Consider the following 12,676-nt stretch of genomic DNA (forward strand, 5'->3'; position numbering starts at 1 on the left):
TAAGAGATTAGATACAAATTGGCATCTTCATGAGTATCAGCGGGAAAGCCGTGTGGGGACCAGTCGTGACCCCAAGCAGCACCAGCAAGGAAGGCCCAGCCCACGTCACTCCGCAGCCCGCAGAGACTCGCCACCCTGTCAGCGGGGGCAGGGTGAACAGAGGGCCACCCACAGGACACACATCTGTCTCGAGACTAGAGGCCTGAAGGTTACAAACAGCAAGTCTTAGAGAACAAGAGGCTGAATCCTTCGCTGTAGAATGACATGTCAAGCATCTGCTGTTGCAGATCTCCGAGGACAGAAATGAGCATCTGAGAAGGACCCGGAGGAACCCAGAGCAGCTTCGTGATCGGTGCATGACTGGAAAGAGCAGTAGATGACTGCGCCAGGAACCTGGGCTCGGCTCTCCCGGGCTACCAAATTTCCTCTTTAGAAGTTTCATTTGGAAGGAGGGAAATTTCATTCCATTTCCATTCTGACAAAGAACTCCATTTCAGGCTTCAAATTTAATTTTCTAGGCTAGGAGAAGAGCATAAGGCTTGGTAAGCACCCTCTGACCGTGACTCTTTCACAGCGGCCTGCAACACAACAATCCCAGGAGAAATGAATGTTCAAAAGGCCACTGGAATCATCTACGGTGACAGCAGTTCCTTTTCTCCTTCTGTTTCATCTCATCTAGAGACGTGTTAGAAGCCCTGAGAAAGCCCTGGGGATCATTTCTTCTAATAAGAAGCTGGTCCAGCCTCTCTCTTTCCTCCTCCATACTTCAAGGTGCAGCCAAGGAAAGCCTGGGGAGGAGAAGCGTGCCTCGAGTAGCCATGACAAAGAAAGGTCTGTGACCTTCCTCTTCCTCCTGCTACAGAAAGCTCCAAAGCTGGGAGCCAAAGCAGGCCAGAGAGGAAGGATGTGGGTCTGGGTGGCACTGATCCAGGGTGAGGGCCACAGTGGGGGCGCAGAGAACCGGAGACTCTCGCAAAGATACAGGAACTCCCACTCCTCTCAAACCAAGGCATGGAAACGAGAGCTTCGGTTTTTACAAGTCTTCCAGGCTGAGCTCACTGGCCGCCCACAACTAAGACTAAACAGACAGCTGGTAGTTCCAGTTGTCAGTGAGGTGCCATCTGCCACAGGAGACCATGATGTGAAAATTCACTGAAGGGTGTTTAAAAAAATCAAAGTAATTTTCCTCAGCAAAGTCTCCACTTTTGTTTCTACTGCATACTTTGGAGGACAATACTTCTCAAAAATATAAGTAAATGGCATAATTCTCGTAAAAGGCAATGTTCTCTTTTCTTTCTTTACATCTGGGACAGGGCACAGTACTGAGGTTGAAGCAGAGTTTGGGGGCTGGAGCTAACCAAACCCGGTGGGAGTCCAACTCAGCCACAAACCATGTGAATGTAAGCCATGAGTTACCTCATGAAACTTTCAGTTCCTGTCTATAAAAGGCTGGTCCTTCTCTCCTCCTCACCATGCCACTCTGTGCCTCCGACATTACATGTGAAGACTGGAGTACCATCACAGAATAGCAACCACGGGCAAAGCCACTGCCCCCCTGAACTCACGTTCAAGTTAGCCATCTGGAACCTTCCGCTGGCTACCAGCGGGGCAAAATCTGAATAACCAAGCCACAGAAAGAACACTACAGTTACAACTCAAGCAGTAGTGGCAGCCGGGGACTGGTCGCTGAGGGTGGGGACAGAAAACAACGGGTGAGCAAACTCACTTGGGTGACAGACAGAATGTTCTAGAATTGGACTGGGGTGAAGGTGATGTAACCGTGTAAATGCATGGATGCTATCAAACTGTATGCTTAAGAGGAGTAAACCTTATGCTGTGTATATTTTGTCACAGTAAATGGTTAGGAAAAAACGATCAGAAGATCTGGATGCTAGATATAGTTCTAGATCTATGAACCAGCAGTGTAGCCTTGACTAAAGCATCCGGCCCTAGGTCAAGGCTTCAGTTCCTTCATCTCCAATATCTGAGGATGGTCTAGGGCAAGGGGCCAACACTGAAGAGAGGAAAAAAGCGGTCTAGAGGTGCAGGCCCCTGGACTAAAAACTCAGCCCAGGTCACTCTGCTTACCTTAGCTACATGAGTGTAGATCTGCAGAGTCAGAGAGAAGTAAATTTGGCCATAATTAACTACACAGCAGAAAATGCAGTCCCCCAGGGGGTATGTGGTTTTTAGCTCTCTGAGAAGAGAGAGGGCCTAGTTCAAACTGTTGCAACCATGTGGCCCAAACCTATACGGACAGGAATGCACTCTCATCTCCCCTCAAACAACTTTTAAATGCAATTTCACATCTGCAATGCGCTTTCAAAGTGTCCAGATCCTGACAGAGACCACTGTCAGTCTTTCTAAAGAAATGGCATGTTAAGGGGCGTCTTTAAATAGAAAAGACAAAACCCATGACCACCATGGCCACACTTCTGCTACTGTATTAACACAGGCCGGGGCCAGCACAACCAGACCATGCTCAGAAACAAGGGTCAGCAGGGTCCCCGAACATGGCAGGCTGCAGAATATCCTCAACAGAGCCAACGGGGCCTCATGGCTTTGAGACCATCTTCTGCTAACCTACATCCCCAACAATCCAAATTTGTCTACTCGCTCTCAGTGGGAAGGACCAAACCCCACCAACAGCCTGGAGACACGGTTTTCGTTGTAGGGAGCTCACCCCACCTCACAGCCATTCAGAACACCAGGACCACTTCCTCTACTCTGGGGACTTGAGAGGGGGTTTTTGATTTTGCTTTAGTGAAACATGATCTGATATCAAATTTGGAACTGGCTCAGTGTGGCACTCAAGGCCTTTCCCTCTTTGGTCCTGGCTCATTTTCGGTCTTCTAGCCTGCTGTTCCCCCACCCCAATCCTCAGTGATTTCCAACTCCAGCTGTATGTCTAATCTGCAAAGCCCTGGGGGGCACATGCTTTCTGCACACACTGCTCCCTTGGCCTGGAATGAAGCAGTGCAACCTGTCAGGACCACTGTGAAAAGTGGGGCATTCTGACCGTGTCAACAATGTGAAAAACCTATAAAAAAGAGTCTCAAGTAAAAATAATAAAAAACACCCCTAAACCCACCATGGCCATAGCAGGCCTTCCTTTTCTACTTTATTAATTTCTGAACTGACCAAGGCTTTCACAAACATGTTGCACTTTTATAACTACCCCGAGTCTTTCATTTTTCTCCCTAACTATAGGGAACTTTCTACTTTATTCATTTCTGTATTACTTGAAGTTTTAGTGTTATTTTTATAATTGGAAAAAATAATGATCTTTTCAATTTAGAACTGGGTTGATGTAGTCGTCCCTGTGGGCTGCCTACGGGGTCTCCATTTCCCTGCTCCTTCTTAGGGAACTGTGGTTTTGTGTGGGAAGCTAACACCCTTTCTCCAGGTAGGCGGTGGGGCCTGGAAGGCTGACCTTGCCCATCAGATACTCCCAATGCCCTTGTCAGGGATTGGTCAGGAATCCTCACTGCAGCCAATCAGGGCAGGGCACTGGCAGCCCTGAGAGGCTGTTACTGGCCCTGCAGGGAACTTAGGTTTTGAAACTGGTGCCATCAGCCTAAATGGAGGATTCCTAATCATGGTTTAGGGGAAAAGGGATGGTGAGATTTTTTTTTTTTTTTTTCTGTCTACTATCCACTGGTGGATATGAGGAGTTGAACAGAAACTATCTGACCTATTCCTTAAAGGGATATTAAACTTAATGTACATTACTGGATTGCCTGTTATTTAACTGTGGATTTTCTATTCCATTGGAGTTCAGAGATCAGGCACCGCACCATGGTTCAGTAATATTTCCCCTCTCTCTGGAGTTGAATATACCTAAGTACATATTCATTAACACAAAATGTTAGTACACAATCCCAGTTAGTACACCTCCCAGGGCTTGCTTAAAGGACAAGTGGGAAAGACAGTTAAAATTCTGCAGTGTAAGTGTTAGGATTAAGGTATAAAGGCGTTTCCAGAAGATAGAGAAGGCTAATCAGATAAGACTTCTTAGAAAAGGTAACTTCAGAGCTGAGAGTTCATGTAAAAGATAAGGAGCAGAGAGGCTAAGGGAGGGAAGGGCTCCAGGCAGAGAAGTTAGAACGAACACAGTAAAACATCGGGGAAAGTCTTCTCAACAAATGGTGCCAGAAAAACATCATATCCACATTCAAAAGAAACAGGCTGGACCCCAACCTCACACCATATACAAAAACTAACTTGGAATAAATTAAAGACCTACATTTAAGAGCTAAAACTTTATTATAAAACTTGCAGAAGAAAACACAGGCTTAGGAAATGGATTTCTTATATACGACATCAAAAGCACAAGGACCAAAAGGAAAAACAAACTGGACCTCATCAAAATTAGAAACTTTTGTGCTAAAAAAAGAAAGAAAGAAAGAAAGAAAGAAAGAAAGAAAGAAAGAAAGAAAGAACTTTTGTGCTGAAAATGACACCAGCAAGAAAGTGAAAAGACAATTCACAAAATGGGAGAAAATACTCACAAGCCATATGATCTGATGAAGGGACTGGTAGGCAGAATTTTTAGAGAACTCTTACAACTCAGTAATATAAAGACAAATAAGCCAATGAAGGACTGGCCAAAGAGCTTGAATGGACATTTCTCCTTAGAAGACATACAAATGGCCAATGAGCACACACAAAAAAGAGGCTCGTCATTAGTTACCAGGAAAATACAAATCAAAACCAAAAAGAAGAAGAAAGAAAGAAGCTCAACCAAGGGACTGTGAGGGGATTTACTGCCTGGAACAGGCAGGGCTGGGACAAGGGGCAGCAAAAGGAGGCTGAAGAGACTGGCAGGAACCAAGGCACAAAGAGCTCTAAGACCAGACTCAGGAGTTGATATTACAGGTAATGGGAACAAATCAGAGTTTGAAACTGGGAAGCACTATATCAGATTCAATTTTCAGAAATACTACTGCCATAGTAGGGCATGCCTGGATGCAGAATGGCAGGTAAGGAGACATGAACCTGGGGCGACAGGCGACAGCAGAGGATGTCAAAGGGCACCTGGAGCATTATTCCTGCTCCCGGAATCCCAGAAACTACTTTTATAAACACCATCCACGTTTGCAAATCATTTCTACTTTAGATGAGACAACAAAATGCTTACGAAAACTACTATGTCAAATGGAGTCTGGGAAGTTTCAGAGGAGTCTCAGCGTACAGTTGAGGTTCTGCGTCAAAGGCACTGAATCGGGGACCAGCCCTGAGAGCAGGGAAGAGACCAGCTGATTCTTTCCAGCCTGGTACTGATAAAATTACAGAGAACCACAGACGCTCGGGGTTGTAAGGGATCAGAAAAGCCCATGAACCACCAATTGTCTGATGCCTGAACTCTATCTAAGGACCAAACTGTTACCCAGCTTTGCTTCAAGAGCTCCGAAGATGTGCCACAAAGGCGGCCCATTAATCCCATCCTCGGACGCCTCGGACCATCACATCCTTGTCCTTTCAGCTTGACTGTCATCTCTGGATCCGCACGGCTGCCATTAAGGCCACCTGAGCAGAGCTGCCTGTCCCGGAGGCCCGCAGCTGCCATGTGCAGGCCTTCTGTCCTTCTGGCTACGCGAACATTCCCATCCCTTTGGAGGTTCCTTGGGGACTTGGTCTCGAGTCTCTTCTCTGGTCATCCTCAGAAGTCATTAGGACTCCTTGGGGAAACTTACGGAGTAATAGGCATAATGATCAGAGCACTTGTCTGAGCTCTGCAGGGACGACGACGAGCAGACCATCCCTGGTCTACTAAAGCAGGGTGCAGGAAGCAGCTGTGGGCAGCCACGGAACAGGCCCTAAAGCTGTGAAGTGGATTTCACTGCAGCTGCTGCTACAGCACGTCTTCTCCATCTCATACTTGTGAAATGGGGCGTCGGACCCAGCATGCCAGCGCTCCCGTCTCTCCTCAATTAACCCAGTCTCGAGAGTGATTATCTTTGCAGTCAGTCAGATGGTCCACAGCGTGACTAATTAAACGGACGGGAGAAAGAGGCCACAAAGAGAACGTGGACAAGCACACCGAGGAAGCGAGGAGAAGAGTTCATGGCTATCAGGACGTCTGCAAGGCCAGCCGGAGAGGGAGGCAGGAGTCCCAAGCTGAGGCAAAGGACACGTCCTGGCCCAGCAGCAAGGACGAGCTGATGCTGGCGGGATGGAGAGAATTGGCCAGCCTCCGGGGACAGCCCAGCACGGGACGGCAGGCTCTGGGACACACCACGGCTCCTCAGAGCCACATCACGCATTTATTAGTCATGCTCTTCTCGTTTTCTTGTTTCTTCCTGCCTGTCTCACGGAACAGGACAGGCACTTTGCAGGGCATAAAGATGGAAGAAAAAACGCGTGACTAAAAACCCAGACTAGAAAAGGAGCTTCGTGCACATTATCTTATTCAACTTTGGGGACTGTCCTGTCCCACACATGTTGTTGTCCACATTTCAGCACTGAGAAAACTGGGACTCAAAACAATTAAGTAACTTTGCCCCAGGTCTCGTCTTTGACTAAGTGGCATTCAGACTTGAAACTAGGTCAGAAATTCAAGGTCCCACCTCTGCATCAACCTACCTGTAACTTCTGGCTCCTTTCTGTGGACCTCCCCTACCCGGGCAGAGAGCAGCCAGCAGGAGCTCGGACTCTGAGGGGCGCTGCTGAGTCCAAGGCCTGACTCCACCACTGGCCAGTAAAGGTAACCTTAAACAGGCCGCTTACTCTCCCTGCCCTTCCATCACCTCAGCCGGTAGGTCAGGACAGTTCCCATTATGAGGGTTAAATGCGGTTATATTGCTGAAGCACTTCTAGAACAGTTAGACAGTGCACACTAAACTAGATGAACTGAACTGGTTAACTAAACTGGTTAACTGAACTGGTTTACTAAACTTTAGTAAACTAAAGTTCACTAGATGTGAAATTGGGCAAGCAGCTTAAGCTCCCAGCCTTCATCTGTCAGAGGGTGAGAATATGGGGACATGTCCTTGTCGTGATGACAGTAAAGCGCCCACACACATTGGTCTCCTTATTGCCTTCCTACCTGACTTCAGAGCATCTCTTCTCTCATCCAGGATGGAACGTTATTGCATCATCTAACCACTCGGATAATCCGTGAAGTTAGCATTTACTAGGTCAACTGATTTAGAAAAATAAATATGAATTGAAATGAAAAAGCTTGAAACACAGTGTGAAATCATTAAAATGAAAATAAACCCAGGAATGACGTCATTCTGAGAGAACTTGCCCCTGGTTCTAAGGACGTGTGTGCTGGCAACATCACAGCAACTAGCCCCATGGCAGGTGCCTAGAGGGGGTCAAAGGCAACTCACCGCCCCCCAACGACTTCAGTGCATGTGGGAAGAATACTGGGGGGTGGATGGGTGGGTTATTTGTTTTGCTGGGGGGAGAGGGGTTGTCTCTGATTTTGGAGTGCTAAAATGAAGTCTTTCCCTTCCGTTTATAACTTTCCTGAGGACTTATTTATAACCCTTTAGAGATGATATTTCTGGTTAAGTATTAGCTTGGAAATATTTTAATTCAAACCACACCAATGGTATATCTAACCTTTACACGGTCCGGGTCCACATAATGCATTTTTTTCATGTCACATTCTTCAGTAGTATAATTTAACTTGAGAATATAAAGGATCCACACTCCAAACACAAGCAATGTACACCTGGAAAAAAAATCAATTAGGTATAATGATGCAGTTACAGGACAATCAAGAGAAATCATGTGAAATAAGGGAAAACCTACCCCAGACTGAGCTTGGCTGCTAGGTAACATAGAAAGACAGCCTTTAAGGTGACCTTTGTGGTCAACTTAAGGCACCACTTCTTACTTTCCTGACAAGAAAAATTAGTCATTTATGATTATTTTTGTTGTAATACAGAGAAAACATTTTTATGCAAAAATATGAATCACACTGTAGACCACTGGACTTTACAAAACCAGGTTAATAGCTTTTGAGCTACAGAAACTCAGCTTCGATTTTTTGCCACTTTAAAATACTGTCAGTCTTTCCAATACTGTATGATTCCACTTACATGAAGCACAGACTCAAAAACCACAGAGACAAAAAGTAGAATGGGGGCTGCCGGGGGGCCAGGGAGAGGGGAAGTGTGAGAGTCAGTGCTTAACAGGTACAGAGTGTCGGTTTTACAAGATGCAAAGAGTTCTGCGGGTGGATGGGCAAGGGCTGCATACCTTGTGAATGTATTTACTATCACTGAACTGTATAGAAATGGTTCAGATGGTAAATAATATGTTATGGCTACTTTACCACAATTTTAAAAAATGGGGGGAAAATACTGGGAGCCTTAAAAAAATAAGAAAACAAAATAAATAATCTACTCAATTATTGCTCTAAAGATTCTACCCAGAAATGAGGCTAAGTGAGGTGAAAAAGAACCACCAGTCACCCTAAAGACCATCTACAAAAACTGCTTTTAAAGATCCAACAAACTCATATTATTATATAGTTTAAAATACATACGTGCACACACACACACACACACACACACACACACACACATAGGATTAGGAGAAAAGAATTGAGTCGAATCCTGGTTCTAGAAATCTTTTTTTAAAAAAGATTATGTATTTATTTATTAATTTGGAGAATGGGAGTGCAAGTGGGGGGCGGGGGAGGGAGGGAGAGAGCATCTCAAGCAGACTCCCCATGGGCTGTGGAGCCCGATATGTGGCTCAATCCCATCACCCATGAGATCACAACCTGAGACAAAACCAAGAGTCAGACATCCAACTGACTGAGCCACCCATGTACCCCTAGAAACTTCATTTTTAATAAGCTCCCTAAGTGACACTGATAAACTAAAGGTGAAAAAAAAAAAGTTTAAACCTAAGTTTAGGAACCATTGTTTTAAATAATTTGTGTTACTGAGAAAGTAACACAAATGAGAAATAACCTTAATGGGGAAATTATCTCTTTTCTAAAGAAGGGGCAGTTTAGAAATAGAGCATCTAGCACAATATACTATACACAATAGATGCTAAATATTTCCTAATATGTAAGGAGGATGATGAAGGAAAGTATTTCTAGGAAGTGTTTTCAAGACTTCTTGATTCTGCCTTCAACAGGCTCCCGCATGAAAACCTGGACAAGCACCCTACTTTTCCCCTGTGATGGTACCATGTTAAATGAATAGGATGCTACCATCTGTGTAAAAGCAGGGGGAGAGTAACACACACACACACACACACACACACACACACACACACACAATTTCTTATGTACACAAGACTGGTAATATTGGTTACCTTTAAGTGGGGGGCAGGAAAGAGAGGATATTTTACTGAGTACTTTTAATATCTTTTGAATTTCAAATGTTGTGAATGTAGTATTACCTTTATTCTCCCCAGCTCCCCTGCCCCCGAAAAGGTACTACCTTGATGCATATAATAATTCCCTTAACTTGATTACGAACATACAAATGAAGAAGGAAGGAACAACAGTGTGTTAAAAGCAGGCCCCGTACCTACACCACTGAGGACACTGCATTGGAATGCCTGGTCATGAGTCTGTCATGCCCACACTGTTTGCAGCGTGGGCCCAGGTGGACCTCGTTCACTGCCAAGGGCTGGCGTCCCACACAGTGCTGGGCATGTCAGGCCTCAGTAAATATGGGATGATGACAAAAGGAGATGGAAAATATTAATGTACATTTCCTTTTTCCACCTTCCTCCTTCTACACCTCCTAAATTAGGGGTATTTTCAAGAGGGTGATTTCCTTTTTTTCCCCCTTTTTTAAAAAAAGGATTTTATTTATTTGAGAGCGAGAAGAAGAGAGAAGATGGGGGATGGGGTGGGGGCAAGGGCAGAGGGAAAAGGGGAGGGAGAAGCAGACTCCACTGAGCAGGAAGCCTGAGGCACGGCTCAATGCCAGGACCCCAGGATCCTGACCTGAGCTGAAGGCAGATGCTTAACTGACTGAGCCACCCAGGTGCCCCGAAAGGGTGATTTTCAACTTGGTTTGGCTGCTACCAAATGCAACCTCCAAATCCCTTCCTTACCAATTCTACCATTTATCAGGATATAAGGGTGACCTGGCTGAAACACCTGTCATCTTTTTTAAGTGTTCAATATTTAAGGCTCTCCAAAATCCTGTAGGGGACTTTAATTAACTGTATTTTTAGATTAATTTGAAATAGCTAAGGGGGAAAGCCCTCCTTCATTACATAATACTGAGAGCACTGTGCACGTAGGAGCTGCTCTCTCGGTCACTGAGGCTCAGGGACAGAGCCTGGGCGCTCCCTGGCTGACGCTGCCCTCTCAAGGACAGCCGGATGCATAAACCCAAACATCTGTGTACGGAACCGGCACTGAATGTTCCTTTATATGACCTTTTCTGAGCAAGTATGAGAGCCAGCCTTCGGGTCCCACTGCACTCTTCTCCCAGCTCCCCACAGCAGACCCGGCCAGACGGATTCTCAAGGCCCGAGGGCTCATACTTACTTGAGGATGTCTTTAAGTAACAAGTTGGGTCTTCTCATCTTGTTCTGAGCTCGGGTGTACCATTGCAGAGAGGGTCTCGAGCGATCACTTCTCAGTTTCACACAGTTATACTCACTGGGCATTGCTGTGAAGAGAGCAAAAGCCAGGGGCAGGGAAAGGAGGGAGAGTCAGGCAGGTGATGTTTATAAAAAGCCTTTAGGGGACACGGCCAGAGCAGGGAATACTAACTCAGCAATAAAAAAGAATGAACTCGTGATACCCCCAACAACCTGAATGAATCTAAGGCAACTGTGCCGAGCCAAGACTAAAAGTTTGTGCGCTGCATGATTCCATGTATGTGACACTCTTGAAATGTCAAAATTACAGAAATGGAGAACAGATTAGTAGCTGTCAGGAGTTGCGGAGGGGTGGGCTGAGTGTGGCTGGTTGCTTGTGATGATGGAGATATTCTGTGTCTCGACTGTATCCCCATCCATATCCTAGTGGTGATGTTGTACTATGGTTTAGCAAAATGCTGCCAGTGGGGGAGGCTAGTAAGCGGTACATGGGATCTCTCTGTATTTTCTACAACTGCACATGAAATACAGTTATCGCCAAATAAAAAGTCTAATGTTTTTTCAAGAGCCTTTACATTTTGGAGGTGCATGCGGAACTATTTACAGATGGAACAGGAGATCTGCTTCAAAAAAAGTCAGGAAGGGGATAAGAGTGCACGTGGGGGAATGGCTAAGGCAATGCAAGCTTTAAACTGATTGTCAAAGCTTGGCACCGGGTACCTGGGGCTCATTATGCAATATTCTCACGATTTTGTATATTTGAAGTTTTCTATAAGAAAAAAAAGTTTAAAGAGGAAGTGTTAAAGAGGAAGTTTTGTTAGAAACTGAACAAAAGTGTTACATTAAGAAAAAAAATGGCAATTTTAAAAGATATTTTTCTTTAAAAAAATTTTATGTTCTTGAGTATACCTCCCTATTCATCCTTTTGAATGAATTGCGTTCTCAAGTTTTCAATTTCTAAATAACATTCCAGGGGGTGTTGTAGTAGAAATCAGTATGTCTACCCCTGTAAAAGTTTCCCCCTTCCTCTCAACTTGGTAAAATGCTGGATTTTTAGCTAGGAGGGCAGCTTCCCAGCATAAAGACTACATTTCCCAGTCTCCCTTGGAACTAGGTACAGCCTCATGACTAACTTCTAGCCAATGGGACGAGCAAAAGTGACGTGTACAACTTCCAAGGTTACCCCTTTTCCTGCTGGCTGAAATACTGACACAGGGGGAGCCACTCTGGGCCACACAGAGAGCACACCACCAACGGATGGTGGAAGAACAGCAGAGTAGGGGCCTGGGTCCCCGGACAACCCCAAGGGCAGAGCCGCCATTCCACCTTGGGCTGCCTGCCTCAGGGCTCTCAGAAGATGGAGAAAAACCCCTGTCTTACTTAAACAATTGTTAATTAAAAGTGAAGCCATAACTCGGCTAATGTAGGCACCTATTAGAGTACGCTATTATGATAAATGTATATATTAAGAAACAATATCTTTACTACAGTCTTTCAGCCAAGAGGCAGTTGTACGTCATTACACATTTGATTTCCATTCAAGTTGTGTCATTTCCTTTGAAAAAAATCTTTTATCAAATTGATGTTCAAGTAGTTAATTTCTTGCTACTGGAAACAATCTCTCCCTCAACTCCAATTCTACCTGTGTAGCAAGAATTTTCCTAGATGTGCACCTTCTGAATAGTTTCAAAAAGCAGTGCCAAGGACCTCACTAGCAAGCCCTTGCTGAAGAACAGCTGAGACCTAGAAATGTTCAAACACCATAACTGTGGGGTACTTTAACACGTGGCCAGCCAACTGGTAGGAACTAGCAGGCGACCCACAACCAGTACATATACAGTTTCTAAGATGTCTGTTTTTCCAGCCAGAACGACATGCCATTCACCCCGAGGCAGACCTCCAGTAAACAGTGACTGCAGTGTCAGAGAGGAGCCCATTTCCGCCTCTGCCTGTCTGCTGTGCTGGACAGCGCCGTCCCGAGTAAGCCTGTGAAATTCCCTTCCCGGGACTGGCCCATCCGCTTCCTGATGAGCTGTGACTGTGGGGCCTCCTGGTAGGAGATAGCAAGACAGGAGAGAAGCAGCCCTTCCTGTCCCCTGATAGAGCACAGTATCTGGCTGGGGCGGTGACAGGCACA

The 12,676-nt window shown here is 45.4% G+C and overlaps 1 protein-coding gene across 1 annotated transcript in view; it reads right to left on the reverse strand.

Moving 5' to 3' along the window:
- Positions 1-12,676, reverse strand: part of ST3GAL5 (ST3 beta-galactoside alpha-2,3-sialyltransferase 5) — a 49,977-nt gene that overhangs the window by 15,101 nt on the left and 22,200 nt on the right. Inside the window, exons 2-3 of the mRNA XM_080814126.1 lie at positions 10,484-10,607; positions 7,573-7,684 (exon numbers count right to left, since the gene is read on the reverse strand). Coding sequence (XP_080670252.1) covers positions 7,573-7,684; positions 10,484-10,607 — 236 coding nt within the window. The remainder of the gene's footprint in view (positions 1-7,572; positions 7,685-10,483; positions 10,608-12,676) is intronic.

Source organism: Martes martes, assembly GCF_963455335.1.
Source record: "Martes martes genome assembly, chromosome: 9".
Lineage (NCBI taxonomy): Eukaryota > Metazoa > Chordata > Mammalia > Carnivora > Mustelidae > Martes > Martes martes.